General features: G+C 38.1%; 1 protein-coding gene across 1 annotated transcript in view; it reads right to left on the reverse strand.

The window, feature by feature from the left end:
- LOC115411693 (SCO-spondin-like) overlaps positions 1-17453 on the reverse strand; it is a 204861-nt gene extending 187408 nt beyond the window's left edge. The window contains 17 exon segments of the mRNA XM_030123908.1: positions 194-455; positions 1410-1575; positions 1673-1891; positions 4498-4670; positions 6925-7075; positions 7154-7295; positions 7377-7629; positions 9925-10081; positions 10760-10885; positions 11572-11657; positions 11755-11913; positions 12948-13050; positions 13167-13390; positions 14286-14456; positions 14633-14715; positions 16993-17202; positions 17401-17453. Of these exon segments, the coding sequence (XP_029979768.1) occupies positions 194-455; positions 1410-1575; positions 1673-1891; positions 4498-4670; positions 6925-7075; positions 7154-7295; positions 7377-7629; positions 9925-10081; positions 10760-10885; positions 11572-11657; positions 11755-11913; positions 12948-13050; positions 13167-13390; positions 14286-14456; positions 14633-14715; positions 16993-17202; positions 17401-17453 (2738 nt within the window).
- Positions 17454-17780: the final 327 nt, after the last annotated feature.

A 17780-nucleotide genomic window follows, 5' to 3' on the forward strand; every position in this document is an offset into this window, starting at 1 on the left:
GAAGTGTGTGTGTGTGTGTGTGTGTGTGTGGGGGGGGGGGGGGGTATGCATTTTCTTTTAAAATAACACTGTACCAATGAATACTGAATATTTAATATGTATACCAAAATTCAATAAATATAAGGTTTTTTTTTTTTAAAAGAAAAGAGTAGCAACTGGACAACATTCCGTTCAGATCTTAAGGTGTACATACCAGGTATTGCAGTTGTTCTGGATAACAGCTCCAGATGGATATGTCTTGTCTCCTTGCACACAGGGGCACATGGTGATAGGTACACACTGGCCCTGGTGATCATGCACTAGTCCTGAGGGGCACTGACAGCCTGGGACACACATTTTTACACCCATTCCACTTCCATCACTATCACAGCTCCAGCCCTGTTGCAGGTCTGAACATGAGCCTCCACAGGCATAACCACACTCTTGGTACACCTGGCCCCCTGAACACTGCACCGCTGAGGAAAAAGGACAAAAGCCGTTTGATAAAAAGGGCATATGCAGCAGACTGTGACTGACAGAGAGGAGTACTTCAAATGGTCTGATGAAAAGTAAAAGGCTGCTGCTTTAAGCTTCATAAAAGAGTCAAATCTAATGTGAAATTGCAAGGAAATCGCAAGTCACAGTTTATGTCATTTTTTTCATCTAAATTGAACCCCCAAATTTCTGAAAAAAAAAAAAAAAGTCTGTTTGGACTATATCCTAATCTTTATCTGCCGATATTTGTTATAAAAGTGCTCAGAGGCTTCTCTAAAGTCTGATCAGATGACACAAAAGTCACAAATATTTTTCCTCCTGAATCTAAACATGGCTTTACTGGCATCTGCAGTTCTAATAATCAAGTGTGATGCTTAAGTTGTGCCTCTATGTTGCACATGTTTGTTGCCCAAAAATAAATAATTTCTGATTCATGATTTAGTGACCTGGGAAAGAAAAATATTTTTTACATTAAATAAATGTATTTATTAGAAACAGCATGATGCAGCAGTTTTTCAGATACATTTTTTTTTTTTACTTTTTATAGAATAGTAAAGTTGTGAAACTCTTGTCCCCTACAGAGGACAAAAAGGCACTGCTAAGTGTCTTTTTGACACATAATATACTATCTTATGAAATAAATAAATTATCTAAAAAACAAAATGCTTCAATTAGACCATGTGATCGCTACCAGGGCAAACTGATTGTTGTCACTGTGATTGTTTCCAAAAATTGGATCACCCTTAGTTAAATCTTGTACACATGAGAGATAAATGAGCATAATTGAAGACTACAGCGAATAAATGACCACAGCTGTAGTCTATAAAGATTTCACTTCGACACACAGGCGGATTTTGTACTTTGATGCTATGTCTATAGAAATCCTGCAAAAAAAAAAAAAAAAAAAATTGCAAGAAAGTCGTCTCCCCACTTACGGCAGAAAGTGTGGTTTCTCCACTGCACAGCTGCACCTTCCTGAGCACAATGTCGGGCATAGGCAGTGAGGACAGTACAGTGGCAGTTCATCTGTGGAGTACAGCCACAAACCTCTGACAGACACAATCGGAAATAGGGCTCCCTCTCCACCACATCATGACAACGCTTGAAGATCAGTGGAAAAAAAGAGATAAAATGTGCATATGAGTGAAACAAAGGGATAAAAACATATTTCCAAGACAAAAGTTTTGTCCACACTGACCTGAAATATGGGGCTGTGTATGACAGAACATACTGTCTCGGCATAGTGTCTCCTTTGGGTGTATGTGGTACAGGAGTCTGGTGCAGCTCCTCCAGGAAGACTACAGCGCTCCGTCATGAATTTTCCTGCAAAGGATGACACACTGTTCTCCACATCTCCTTCTGGGGTGGTGAAATCATCATGCTGGTTCCAGGTCAGAGTCCCACAAAGGCCTCGCACCTTAAATGCAAGAAACAATATAAACCTTGTATAGTACATGTCCATTTTGCGTAATTTTCCAGGAGAGTGAAGTGCATATGTACCCTCTGCTGCTACTGAGGCTCTTACTCAGGAATGTAACGAGAACATTACATTAAATGACATTGTGAAGTAGTGTAGGATCATGGGAGGTATGATTTCACCACCATTTCCAGAGGTAATGTAGAGAGAAATTGTGCTTACTGATGTAGTAATACACATAGTAATCACGTTATATTTAGTGACATTCAGGTTTATTTCAATTCCAGTTCAGACATTTACTGTCAATGAAACAGCTTCAAATAATTATAAGACAATTACATTAAGACACTTATAAGGCACTTAAAATAACTTAATTATTAATTTTAAAAACTGTTGGACAAATTTGATACATATACAAATATAGCCATTTTTTACAGAGCCCGGGAAGGGACATGAACAAAAAAAAAAGTATTGCGTTATAACGCAATAGTTCAAAAGTATTGCATTATAATGCAATAGTTTTTGCATTATAACACAAAAGTATTGTGTTACAACACAATAGTTTTTGCGTTATACTGCAAAAGTATTGCGTTAAAACACAAAAGTATTGCATTATAATGCAATAGTTTTTGCACTGGGATCTGCATTCTGGATCTGACTGTGTCAGGTCTGACACACCACCCTGCCCTGTGCCCTATGCATGTGTAGTTCAGATGACCGTAACTCTTTCATTATTTGTCTGATCAGAAAAATTCCAACGGTTTCTGAAACCTGAGACACTGTGCTTTATGGAGATTTTCTGGTCAATGCGAAAATTTTACGGGTACCCATCCTAGAAGCTGCAAAATAAGCCATTCGGTGACTGGGGACGCACACAGCAGACCGGATTCATGGAGCGGAGAACCGGAGCGCATAACGGAGTGGATAACGGATTAGATTCTAGTGTTGGAAAATGTATGCAATCCCAATCTCAGGTTACAAGACCACCCTGGAGGTTTATGGATGAATTTGTGACTGAAGGAGCGACTGATGGAGCAACAGCTGAAGAAGAAAGGTAAAGTTCACCCAGTTCCATTTCCTAGTAGACTTTCAATATGACTGAAGCACTATCTGTTTTTTTCTATGTAGTTTTTACTTGTTTTACTTTATTGTATGTGTAAATTGACGCTTATACTGCATGGTAGTTTTATAGAATAAAGTACGAACCACGTAGGATATGTGTTAGTTTGGAGTGTGCTGTACTTTCTGTGCGTAAAAGTGCACATGACACTCTACAAAATAAGAGCGCAAACGCTGATGTTCAGTGACTTTTTTTTCTCCAATAGTGCAATTTTACCTTGTCTTGTTTGTGTAGTATATTGTTCTATGTGTGTTATTTTTCCATGTGCCCACGGGAAGTTACATTCAAGGATGAAGAGGGAGAAGCCACAGTGATGCACAAGGCTCTGGTGATGAGAGCAGATACTGCAGATGCCCCACATCACAGATGCAGGACGGAGGCAGAGCCTGATGATGATCAGTCCAAATACCACAGACATTCAGCACATCCCCAGGATGACTGACTTTTGGTGTGAAGAGACTATTTTCCATGTGCAAACTCTGCCATGGGAGCACTGCCTGGATGTGTGAGACCTGTGAACTGACAGAAGTGTTTCTGACAGAACCATGGACATGAAGGCACTCTGCAGCCACAGAAGGGACGAATGCCCTGTGTGTGTGTAAAACATCTGTATAGTTTGCACTTTTACCCTGTTTTTTGCACAATAAAAGGCAAACACTCACACAGTTTGTCATAAATACTTTTTATACTTTCAAAGTTCATATTTAACATTCAAATCTTTTATCCATGTGTAATTTCAGAGTTTTTTTTCACCGCTAAAACTAAAAAAACCAACCAAATTCTGTTTTTGTGTTTTTCGTCATTTTAAATTATTATTACAGTATTAAAACAAACAGTGACTGCTATATTGAACGTTCGAAGTGTCCTGCAAAAATTGACAAAAGGACACAAACATATTTTCTGACCTTTTTATGGTCAAAATAAGAAAACAAGTCCAGGTGGACCATTTTAGGCTCTGGAGTATAAAGGATTTTAATACAATGCGCACATCCTCCTTTCTCATGCGTAGACCATTCACACTCGGCGCACATCCACCTGGATCCATGAAGCTGCCCACAACCGTGAAGCTGGGCAAATATGAATTTCATTCAGAAACCATTGGAATTTTTCCCATCAGACAAATAATGAAAGAGTTATGGTCATACCACACAGGACAGGAGGGCATGTCAGACCTGGCACGGTCGGACCCAAACTTGACCACAACATATTATGTATGGACCTCAAGCAAGAGAGAGCATATATGATTGCATTATAACACAAAAACTATTGCGTTATATCGCAATACTTTTGTGTTATAATGCAATAGTTTTTGCGTTATCACGCAAAAGTATTGCGTGGTAACGAAAGAATTTTTATTTTTTGCATGTCCCTTCCCGGGCTCCATAATTTTTAGATATTATAATTTGAAAATATTATGGCAAAAAGTCCTGGCATTTAAATAGGATGAAAAAGAAAAAAGAACGGACCATATGAAATAGACAGTCACCTTGTTCGCAAAGCCAGGTTGCAAGGTGATGAGGGTCAGGGGTCCATCTAGGTGCCAGAGCACCTGGGCTCCAAAGGTCTGGATGAGAAGGAATGAGGACGAGGCCTTACGCACCACTAGGTCCCCTGTCACCACAGGTAACGCCTCTCTCTTTCCATGCAGTGTCACTGTACCTACAAGTTACAATACCAACAGTAAGTAAGAGGCCCAATGACTTTTCTCAGCAAACTGTAACTGTTGCTTTGACAAATTGTTAGTTTTGTAGCACTTTACATTAACAGTTACAAAATTATACAGTTTGGTTATAACATACTATTTATTAATCAAGTTCAATTAAATATTTTTAAACTAATAGCAGTTTTAAAAGTAGTTTGAGAATAAAGTTCATTTGATTATACTGACCAGTTATTGCCATCATGTTGCATATTAGCATTTTTTATCCAAATATTGATATATCTGATAGCAGATTATTATATAGGTGCCAAATTATTATTAGATTATTTTCCCCAATTATTACCACATTACATGAATTTCTGTCAAAATATCATTCAGATATACTGAGCGTTAAAACCCATTATATTACTAACTACACAGCAACTGCGATATTATATTACCTAAAACTTTATCAAACAAGATATGATATAAATTGCTACCATTGCTTTTATTTGCCTTCAGAGAAACTAAAAACACAGTGTGTTAAATATTGTCAGTAAAAATGAAAGGAACAAGTGGTGCCCGGCACAACAAACCCCACCCCTCACACATATTTTAACTTATTTTGGCACTGATCTAGCCGAAGTCATCATGTGTATGCCAGTCCTGTTGTCAGCATATCAACTGCCTCTATATATGTGCCAAGTTTAAAGTAAATTGAAACAAAATTGATATTTTAGAGACATTTGAAATTAAGTAAATGGGAGAATAAAAAGATTTTCAAAATTCATTAAAAAAATTTAACTTTGACCTACTTTTCCGAAAATGTAATCACGTCTATTCTGGGTCACTGGCAATCTATAAATAAAATTTGGCATGAATTCAACAAAGTAGTTTTGCTGCTACAGACATGTGATATTCCACCCATTATAAGTAAATGGGAAAGCAAAAAAAAAAAAAATTTAAAATCCATAAAAAAATTTAACTTTGACCTACCGTTCCCAAAATGTAATCAGATCTATTCTGGGTCACTGACAATCGTTAAACCAAATTTGGTATGAATTTAACCAATACTTTTGCTGCTAGAGTGTTAACACACCAAACCAAAAACAATACCCCTTGCCTCCCCTTTGGAGGGCAGGGTAATAAAAGAAACTCAACTCTTCTGTGATCCTATAATAATGACGCTAAATGCTATTTGTCTCGGATAATATTTTTTTAATCTATTTCCTCAATAAAATATGAATAATTTAAATGCTGTGTGCAACTATACTAGTGTTTACATTTATTTCTATCAATCATCCATCTATGACCCATGTTGGAATTACATTTCATGATGTTACCAAACCCCACAGTCTTCTCAACTATTTGTTCAAGTTATTCTTTGTTTAGGAACAGTAAATTTGGAAACCTGGAAACATTGATAACAAGTGGTGCCAGGCACAACAAACCCCACCCCTTGCACATATTTCGCCCACAATAAGTAAATGGGAAGATTTTAAAAATTCATAAAAAAATTTAACTTTGACCGATTGTTCCCAAAATGTAATAAGATCCATTCAGGGTCACTGACAATCTATACATTCAATTTGGTATGAATTCAACGGATAGTTTTGCTGCAACAAACATGTGAAATTTCACCCATTAGCTGTAAGTAAATGGGGGAGAGGACTTTAAAAATTCATAAAAAATTTAAACTTTAAGCTACTATTCCTAAAATGGAATGGCATCTATTCTGGGTCACTTGGTCCCATAAAAAAAAGTGTAGTGGTGTGAGGTCTGGTGAACTTGCCAAACAGGTGGATTGGACGAAAGGGTTTTGTTGAATACCCTACGCGTTCACCAGACTTCACACCACTAGACTTTTTTTTATGGGGATACCTACAAGACAAAGTCTACGCCATGAGACCTGCAACAATCGCTGAATTGAGAGCAGCCATTGAAGGTGAATGCAAGAAAATACCAAGGGAATTGTTTCATGATGTGTGCGATTCCATTACTTTGCATTGTCAGCAGTGTCTGCACCAGAATGGATGTCAGTTTGAGAACAGGTGGTGACAAAACAATAAAATGATGTTTGTAAATTGTATTACATTTTGAAAATTAAATTAATTTTAATAAACACCTACTACACCTACTTTACAATTATTTAAAGTATGTATACACTTTTTGGGACAAGCTGTATATTTGGTTTTTATATTTTGGTTAGTATGTGACTCCACCACCATGATATTAATTAGCAAGTGTTTTAGTGCATTTTTTAGACCATCTCACCAGTGTCTGTGATGGTGACTGTGGTGCGAAGTGCAGTGATTGTCACCTCCGTCAGATATCCCAGTCCTCCTCGTCCTCCTCCTCCTCTCCCTCCTGCTGTGGTACCTTCCCCACAGCGTACGCTTATTACCAGCTTTCTGTTAACAAAGTCCTGAACACATGCACATCATTAAGCACAAAGCAGGCTATCAAACCGAGAGTGAATGTGGATATACCGTATGACTCTCACCTCAACAGCAGTGAAGGGACAGTCCCCTCCTTGAAGTGAATACCTCTTTTTGTCAAAAGTGGTGACCTGTAGCGCCCCCATCAGAGTGCACTGAGCAGCGCACTTCTCCTCAGTGCACTGCCACTGGCCTGCACTGCACACACTGGAACAATTAAGGGTACATAGAACTATTGGTAAACAATGACATATGAGGAATGATATAAAAAACACACAGGCCCCTCACCAGGTGTTGCATCTCTGCTGTATCCTGTCCCCAGACTGGTAGGTGCGTCTGCGATGGAAACACGGACAGTTGTCCTTTTTCAGGCACTGCCCCTGGTAAAGGCGGAGGCCTGGTGGACACTCACAGCCCCCTACACACTCCTCCCTGCACTGGCCCAAGGCAGAGGTGGGCCCAGGGGCCTGGGGGGATGCACAGGTAGGGGGGCATAAAGACACACAATCTGAAAACACTTGACCTCCCGGACACACTCGAGCTGGAGAGACAAAGACAAAAAAGGAAGTGTTCAGTTGCTGATAATGGCCCATAACCTGGCTTGCCTATTTACATTTTCTCTCTTTTATTGACTATTTGTAGTCCAATTGATTTGCAGCTTTTGACAGATTTTTGTGCAATTCTAATATATATATATATATATATATATATATATATATATATATATATATATATATATATATATATATATGTATATATATATATTTTTTTAATTTATTTATTTATTTTTTTGAGACACTATAGCAGCAAAAAAACAAAGCTGTTAATGACTCTATTCCTTTAAAAATGCAGCAAACATGATTACAATTCATGGCCATTACAAGCACACAAATTTCTCTCTACAAAGACTACCTAAGCCTTCTTTTTTAGTCATGGTTTTATTTGCCTACTTACTTGTAGTCAGACTATAAAAGCTCCTGTCTATTAAAACATTAATTTTTTAAAATTTCTATATGATGTATTGTTTTCACCCACAGCCACACAGGCCACAGGTATCAGTTGGTCGTCCGTTTGTTCAAAAACTTTTATATGCACTAATAAGTCAGGCCACTGGGTGGCAGTTGTGCGCATGATAAATCAAGCCAAGGGTTTTCAAGTGCGCATGTTATGTTTTAAGAACTTAGACTGATGAGAAATATATTTTTACTTAATGTTCTGTCTGTTAGTATAAGGTAGATGTATTAGCTAGCTACTGCTAACTGACTTTTAGTTTAATTTAGAACATCCTGGTTTGCCAGCCAGCTCGCTAAATTAGGCCTGCATATGCTAATTTGCCTGTTTTATACATTTTTTGATATCTACCAGTGGCGATTTCTCATAGACTGCAAGGGAAGCCCAGCTTCCCCTAAAATTACTCAAATTAAATGGTTAAATATGTACAGTTGTGTTGACATTTTATTGACTACAAATGTGTTAGAACATGTTCATCTCAAAGATGAGTTTGTTCAGAATCAGCTTTATCACAAATCAACGGACACGATGTTGTTCACTTCTCATACATTCCCGTTGCGCTGTTTTCTCATTCACTCTCTGCTAAGTGCATTTGTCTGTAGACGCTGGGCGTCTATGGGCTTCAATGGGACTGAATGGAACAGTTTTTTTCATTGCCTCAAAACTGGACGGTAATTGGATAAATGCCACGATGTTGTCCCGCCCCTGGACACCGGGCGTCTCTGGGGGTAAATGGAGCTGTGGGCGGAGCTCGGCCGGGCTGGACGCCAGAATCCCACGTGCTGATTGGAGGATCAGTCGAAAGGCTGAATCCCGTTTGATTGACAGCTACTTTGAGATCTACTCCTTCACTGACACAGTTGAGTTTAATAACGCCGTGCGTTCTTCTGTGAAATCAAGAGAGAAAACACTCTGAAATTACTCGTTCATTTCTTGCACTGTAAATAAAACACACTCATTGGACTTCCTTGTTTCAATTTAACATAATTTCAGCGTTTTCTTGTTTCAGTTACATAATTTAATCATTTCTTGTTCGAGTTGAATATGGTTTTGTAGATAGTTAAATCAATCAAACTGTCGGCTAGGTCAGAGTGAAAGGAGTAAAACGGCTGAAGTCTTACACTCACAACACAATGGGCCAAGGCAATCTAAGCAGCCCAGCTCTGCTGGACATTGAGAGGACACTGGTCCAGCCCCTGGAAAAGACGCCTACTTGGTACGATAAGGTCACTGACCATTTTCTTAAAAAGGAACGGTGGGCCGAATTAATGTTTAAATAACTTAACTTAACTTTTTTTTTTTTTTTTTTTTTTTTAATGTAAGCCGACAGTGAGCTTCCCCTGTCTGAAAGACGAGCAGCCGCCACTGATATCTACATTAGGCTAGTGTAAAACAACTGTACAGGTTAATGTTGGCAAGTTGTTAAATTATGTGGTGGTGTTAACATAACAGTGTTAGCATAGCCGTTTTGGTAAGTTAGCTTTAGTGTTAGCTTGGCTTTTTTCACTATCATGCATCACCTGCTTTACTGTTCTGTCCAAATATAGTCTCAATAGACTAGGATGGTTAATCTCATGGTACTTATTCACTTTGTTCACTTCTTTATCATCTATGTTGCATCAAAATATTCAGAAAGCTAGTTTCAGTAAAGTATGGGAGAGTAACAGAGAGTAATCGCTTCATCTAAATATAAAACAGCCTTCACTATTTCTGCCAGTCACCTACACCTGCATATGGTCCAATAGACAGAGATGGTGGTTTACCAAAATGTAATCTAATCTCAGTCACAGAGTTCTGGTCATACTATTGTGCTACATTTCTTTACCACAGAGGCTGGCTGTTCTCCACATTATGATGACATGTTGCTGGGCACATTCTCTTGCGTAACTTGCCAGGGTGTCACACACTGCTGCTTCCCTGTCTTTGGGACCCATACTACAGTACAGATACAAACAGGTGTCTACGTAGGCTGCAGGGTCCAACTATAAACACACAGTGAGATGAATGAATCACTTTGGGGTGAAATATCACTCAGAGATACATTAATGATATACTTGTTGCAATGCGTATTCATATCAATAATGTTTTTCAATAATAAAACTTGAAGTAGGAAGTTGTCACAGGCTGCATGTACTTAGTACATGAAAGTACTGTATAGTTGTATTTATAGGGGTTCACTGAGAAGGAGATGTGGAATAAGCCTGAACAGCATAGACAAGGTTTGTGGAATTATGTACTAAAATACATAACCTGAAAACCAGTGCACAATTAATAATAATAGTGCTAGATAGCTAAAGCCAGGGACAAGTAGATTACACAGATACAGCCTTATCTTCTGGATAATATATTAACCAGAATTACTTTACAATACTCATTATTTTTGGGGCTTCAGTAACTGATAATGTTCAAAGTTGTATATTCAAGGCTAGCTGTGCCAAAACCTGGGATTAAATTATTACAGACACCCAATGGACATACACTCAATGGTAGACTTCCATTCTATTCCAGGATCCTCTTAATCAGTTTACAGAGACATTGTATGTATATTGCATCGTATAAACCTATTTCTGATTTCCCAAAACAACTGTGGGATCAAGTGGGAAACAATGAGTATGCAAACACAAGAAGGGTAGGATTGATAAATATTAGAGTTGTCTGACCCGGGGATGGCAGTGTGTGAAGGGGTTTTCCAACAGTTTGTGACATATTGACTCTGCCTGCCTGTGTAGGGCAGCATCTCCTGAGACGACGCAGCTGTGACCGAGCTCAGCCCCATCACTGCAGCCCTAAGGACATGGACAGGCTGTATTAACCAGGATGCATCACAGGACTGGGTGATTTTTGTGATAAAAATCTGCATTCACAACAAAGGCACCCACTTAAATTGTGGATCTCCTCCAATCCAACAGGTTCTTATATGTAAACAACCTGACAGTTGTATTGGAATTGAAATATTTTCAGATTTGCTGGTGTACAAAGTAGCAGCATATTGCAAAAAATAGCAAGGGTCAGCATGCTAGGGCCATAGTTAGGACTAAAGTAAGGATGTTTGTGAAGACCATCAAGGTAGTTACTATATCAAACTCATGGACATGTTCACTTTCAGTTAGAACTGGGACACACACACTGGTATGCTTATCATGGAAACCTAACCTGAAGTGAAACCTCATCAACTGCAGCGTAAGGTCAAAGGCAAGGTTAAGGTTGGGTAAAGCCAAAGCATATTTACAACACTGCATTTGAAAGGGGACATCATGTGGCTAAAATAGAAAAACTACACTAAATGACATTACTTCAAACATAGCTGTTTTTTAACCCTCTCAAAAAATCAATCAGTGTTTCAGGGAGGTAGATTAATGTATAGCGATGAAGTGGTTGCTTTTAGTTTGAATTCAGGTAAATATGAAATATATCAGACACATGAGCAATGGGTACAAAAAAACTATATCATGAAATTTATTTTGCACTGTACTTCATTCTGTTGATCAGGAACTTTCCATGAGTTGCCAAAGCTAGCACCGTACTGTGACACACTTCCACCCATCGTGGTGAAGTCATCTGTAGCAGGAGGAACAAATCAGTAACATCATTCATAGATAATTTTGTTATATTACAATTTTGTTTTGGTGTGCCTGTGTTATTGTGCTTTTCCCACCATCAGGGTTGTTGTTGTACACTCCACAGAGCCCCCTAGTGGCTGCCAAGTGTTCGGCCGTCACTGTCAGATAGATCGTGTTGTCTAAGTCAAACTTCACTCTGACCCCGAGGCCACTTTCCACGAACACAAAGTCACCCACCCAGTGGACACTCACTCCTACAGGAAGATGAAATACTATGGTGAGTTTTTACTGTTATATGTAATTCAAATATCAGTTTGCATAAAACTATACTTATGCATGGACAATATCATTTTGATAACACATAAAGAGCATTTTATTTCATGTTAAAGGTGGGGTATGAGATCTTAGAAAAACTGTTCGCCAAGCTACATTTTGAAAATACTCAATTCAAAAGTCCAAACCCCTTTCTTCAGACATCTCCCCAAAGCCACACCTCCAGAGTACTGGCACGCACAATACTTGTTCTCAAGGGTTCACAAGCACTGCACAGCAACAATTCCAGTGGCCCCAGCTCCGATCCATGCATACCTCATTCAGTCTCCTCCAACACCCCTGCTCTTACAGAACAAGCCCAATTCATACCTATCTAGCTAACAATTCCTAGTTGTTAGTTAGTGACAAAATAGTTTGCCAGTGAACTTTACATCCTAATATAGCTAATATAGCCAAGCTCTGGTTCTGGCTTTGTTTCCTGAACAAGTGCTCCAAGCCTCTAAGAATGCCCGATTCATGCACGAAGAGGGGTACGCGCAGAGGGGGGAGGGACAAATGGCAGTTGAGTTTGATAGACATATCACCGTTCAATCATTTCGATTGGGTGCTTAAAATGATTGAATGGTGTTTTATCACTCCTGTCCATTCCACAGGTGACTCACTTTTTTTATTTATGTGTTAGAGCATTTAATTGGTTGTAATTGGGGTGTGAAGGGGATGTTAAGCAATATAGTAAAAAAGGCTCCAGGATAACATCTCGCACCCCACCTTTAAGCATGTAAATGTTGCCTTCCAATTGTCCAAATGGTTATAAAACTTGAAGAGAACTTTATTACTGAATCTCAGTGTGTTACTTAACACTGATCTATATTTTGTAGAAAGTCTTTTCAGTGCAGTTTGCAGACTGAATCAATAAAAAAGTGGAAATAAATTAAACAAAATGTAGCCTTGTGATTTTTCTGTGAATGGACACTTCAGGTGTGACAACTTTATGTAATAGTTGACTGTAATGTACCATTCTGAAATAGTGGTTCTCCATGTGGGACAAGTTGGTTGTTTAGTGTCAAGTTCCTGTGGTGAATTGAAACCAAATCCAGACCAAGCATCATTCTCAGTGCCTTTAAATAGAACAACACAGATATTTTTTGCATGGAAGCCATCAAATATTTATTCAGAAGTAATGTGATACTGTATGTCTGGTAGTAGGAAAAGTCTCAAAAACAGAGAGACCCACCTTCCTGCACTTCCCTCCTCTCTTACAAACTGTGCTGATGTAGACAGCCCAGGTGCCATCAGTGGATGAAGCCAGCAGATAGGTACAGCTGCCCTGGAAGTGGAAGTGCTTCCTGTCAAAAGTGCGAAAATGGGTTCCACCCCAGGACATGCACATAGCAGAACCATGAGCGCCTCTGATACTCCCCAGCAGACCACCACGCACCAGGGTGGAGGACCGGGAATCTGGAAACAGAAAAGGACAGAGACTTAGATAATATCATTTCTTCACCCTAGGATTTTACATGAAACAAAATGAGAGCTTGACAACATAAAGGAAGCTCTGACTGTTTAACCCTTTAAGACCAAGAACTATTTTAGTGGCAATTTTCACTTTTTTCCCTCTATATTTACCCTCCTCTGAGTAATATCACCATTTATTATAATATCATCTATATTTTGCATTTTTCATTCAAAATCAGGTATTTTACTAGAATTTACTGATAGTGTAGATATTCATAGAGTAAATTCAAAGGTGATATCAAAACAAGAAAACTGAAGAAAAAGGATTTTTTTTTTTAGCAAAATATATCATTAACTGAACATAAAAACAAGTGTCTCCATCCACTGTCATTTATCAAACTACATGGGTTTTACTGGTGAATCAATGTTGCTGAAGATGATGATGTTTCCACGCTCACTACAGAGTCTCTGAAGATCCAAACCGGTCATATCTGATGATGATAAAAAGGTGAGAAACTACATTTTCCCTGAATTATTGATATTTATGTATTGATTAGTGGTTCAGAAGTTATTAAGCAGTTTTGCCACTGGTTAAGGATTTGAAGGGTTCACCCTGAGCAGAAAGTTATACAATCTTTGCATAGGGGTTAGGATTGCAACAGAAGTGTAAGGTCAAAGTAGATGTATTAGATGTTATTTTAAAGGGAACATCTTCTAGTTTCTGTGTTTAGCATGCGCCTAAAACAGAATCTAAACCACATCAATTCAACCCTAACCCTCACATGGATTGCCAGTGGATGTTAAGGGGTGTAAACACAACTTTACAGCAAAGATCCTTAATTGCTGTATGTCCATATGCATTCTCAAACTGTGTGCATGTGCATATGTGTTGTCTGACCAGGAAGGAGAGTGTAGGTGCAGGACAAGCACGTCTGGTCAGAAGCATTCTTCCAGCTTAGGCCCCAGATAGTACTGCAACATTCCTCCATCACCATCAGAGAAGAGTTATGGATCCCAGGGAACTCCTCACAACTCCATGTAGAGAAACACTGGCCTCGAACACCCATGCCTCAGAGGGGTTGGGCGAAACATGAAGGAATTACATGGAAAGGAAAGAGTAAAGGTGCTAGGAAATTAGAATACAGAAAAATGCAATTGTAATGACATAACCTTTGGGGTTTTGCATCTTATAAAAGTAAAACGGATCACATATGTTGTGGGAAAGCTTAGTGTCTTTCTTCTTACCTTCTGAGCAGTGTGGTCCTCCCCAGTCCTTACAACAAGCCCTCACTGTTTTGTTCACCATCTGGCTCTCTATCTCTGAGGGTCTGAGATGGACAGATACATTTATTAATTTATTTCAGTCTTATTTATTCATCAAGACAGAATCAATGCTTCCTTTACTATGCAAACTGTAATATCAGTTTTGAAACAGTGGATAAGTTACACTGAGGGGGTTGTTTTGAATGTAACCTGAATGACTGCCATAGGTAACTGCTAGTTGGTACCTGAAACAGTTATGACTATGCAGATGCTGGTCCTACAATTTATGAAGCCAGATTAGATTAAATATTGTCAGATTAGCAGTCACTTCCAGAGTTGAAACTGGACAGTCAATCTTTTGAAAATGTTATTCCCATATTGCAACCTATAAAACCTGTGACACATCCAGAGTTGGCAGAGATATGGTAGGGATTGTTGTAAAGGTAAAATGCAGCCTTAAAAACAAATACAAAAACAAAGTACTAAGCCTGCTAGTAATGCCAAAACCTGGTACATGTTTATATCTCATAGTCATTATTAAATACTGTACTTCACAAGAATCAATTCTTTATATCTTTTTTAAACGGAATTATGTTTGATATTTGTTTTATTTCCAAATGCAATTTGTTCCACAGTTTTACTCCACAGACAGTAATACAGGAACTTTTTTAATGTAGTGCGCACTTTATGACTCTTTAAATTTAACTTACTTTAAATCATAACCACCCTCTCTTTCACAAAACATTCCCTGAATATTACTCAGCAGTAAGTTATTCTTTGCTTTGTACATTATTTGAATAGTTTTGAATTCCACAAGGTCAATGAATTTTAAAGTTTTAGATGTGGGATTGGTGTGTTCATGAAAACCAACATTGTGAACAATTCTTATTGCTTTTTTTGCAGTATAAAAAGTCTTTGTAATGAACTTGCATATGTATTCCCCATACCTCCAAACAGTAAGTTAAGTAAGGTAAGACCAATGAATTATATAGAATGTGAAGTGATTTTTGATCTAACATATCGTTTGCTTTGGCCAGGACTTAGATGCTTCTGGATAGTTTGTTTTGCACATGTTTTCTGCGAGGTTTCCAGCAAATTTTAACACCAATTATTACTCCAAGAAATTTGTTTTGATTCCCCTTTTTTTATATCTACACCCTCTATTTGTACCTTAACCTGACTACTTGTTTTACATTCACCAAAAATCATGATTTCCATTTTACATAGATTTATTGATAACTTTTTCGGAATGCAATGGAATTCAATGACATAACTATGGACAACCTTATCAAAGCAAACTCTTTGCTTAAATCCCAAAAGTGGTCACATTAGTGAGGTTAAATTGTATTGATTTTATTAGTGTACAATAATTGTTTTTTGTAATTTGAAGTACACACACACACACACACACGCACACACACACACACACACACACACCCTTCCATTTTTTTCTGGATCCGCCACTGCAAAGGAAACTATTTTGTGAAGGTGCAATTTGTTAGTTTAGTTAATCTTGATGCTGTTGCTACACCTATAGCCATTGTGGTCATTTCAAGAGGACCATGAAGACAGTACTATTAACTCATTGTGGTCATTTCCAGCCAGTTAAGGTCATAACATATCCAAAATACTTGACAGAAGGCAACTGGACCAGTCTGAGGTTCCTAAAAATGTTTCACCTCTCCTCCAAAAGCTACCTTATTTAGTCAGTCCAGCCATTGCAATGACCACAGTGGCTACTGTATATTTCTGCAAAACAATGGTATGCATATTTCCAGTGTAATTTGTAATTAAAGCATCTGCTATTCTTTTGTTTTTTTCTCAAAAACTGGAGAACTGTGACTCCTTAAGTTAGAATTCAACATTCACCTGAATCCACCTCTAAGGGCAAAAGTGTTTTGCACAAAGGCAGATAACATGAGAACAAAGTGAAGGAAGCAATTTATGAAAAGTGGAATCTATTAGAGGAAGCTGATCTCTATAAGCCCTCAGCAGTCCATCAGAACTAATGAGATTAGCAAAGTATAAATGTGTCCCTACAGATTTTTGTCAAAAGGCAAATCACATCTGTCAGGATACAATACAGATCCACTTTTAGAAGGTTTGAAGTCATGCTGTTACAAGGACTCAGCCCATGTCTAATCCTGTTTCCTCCTTTTGTTCTCTTTTCTTTTTGCTAGTGGTAAAATTTTTTCACCAATATGCTACAGTATATATTCAACAGAACACAAGTGTTCATTTGGTAGGTGAAATTCATAGAACTGTGAAAACCTTCCTGAGATTCATGACTCATCAGTAACACCCACCCACACTTTAATGCTTCTAATGTGCAGTTCACTTACTTGTACAAAAAGCAGGATGCTTTTGGACCCTGTTGTCTGTAGTAAAGGGCAATACCATCATCATCCCTGTGCTTCGCCCGCATCCTGTCCACATCTAGCTTCCAGCCCTGGGTGTTGTACTGGTACACCTCAGAACAACTCACTTCAAGCTGAAGACGCGGCGACAGGATTACCTCCACTTTTTCCTCCACTGTGCGTTCACACCAGTGTCTGCATCACATAATGAATCTTTAAGTTCCAAATGATCTACATTTTCTAAAATATATTTTGTATTGCTAAATAGAGAGTGAACCATTTTTACTAACACAGGCAAAAACAAATATACCTTAATTATTTTTCTGTATGATCAGTGTAATTTCGGTAAGTTTCTGCATCCTTTTAAGATAATAATGCATTTTTGTGACTTACCCCATACCAATCACTGTTTGAAGACCAAGCAGAGTCAATAGTAGTGTCCTCATGGTCCTCTTTTTAATATATATCCTTACAATTCCTGTGAAAATGAAATCTGTTTTCGTTTATATCCTTTAGCATTCCAGCACTAAAGCACAATATAATTTTTGTTATCCATGTAGCAATAAAATATAATGAAACTACATGTGCATAAGCCTAAAATCTGTCAAAAAATGTTATCAACAGATGAATGCTAAAACCATAACTAGTCAGAAATTTGGATTTGCATTGCTTTCATGTCTTGTGTGTTGTAGGTCTGAACCTTGTTTTCCTCATCAGCACTGTCTATCAAACAAAATAAAACTGAAAAGACAATGCACTATGTACTTACCTCT

Source organism: Sphaeramia orbicularis, chromosome 20 (genome assembly GCF_902148855.1).
Source record: "Sphaeramia orbicularis chromosome 20, fSphaOr1.1, whole genome shotgun sequence".
Classification (NCBI taxonomy): domain Eukaryota; kingdom Metazoa; phylum Chordata; class Actinopteri; order Kurtiformes; family Apogonidae; genus Sphaeramia; species Sphaeramia orbicularis.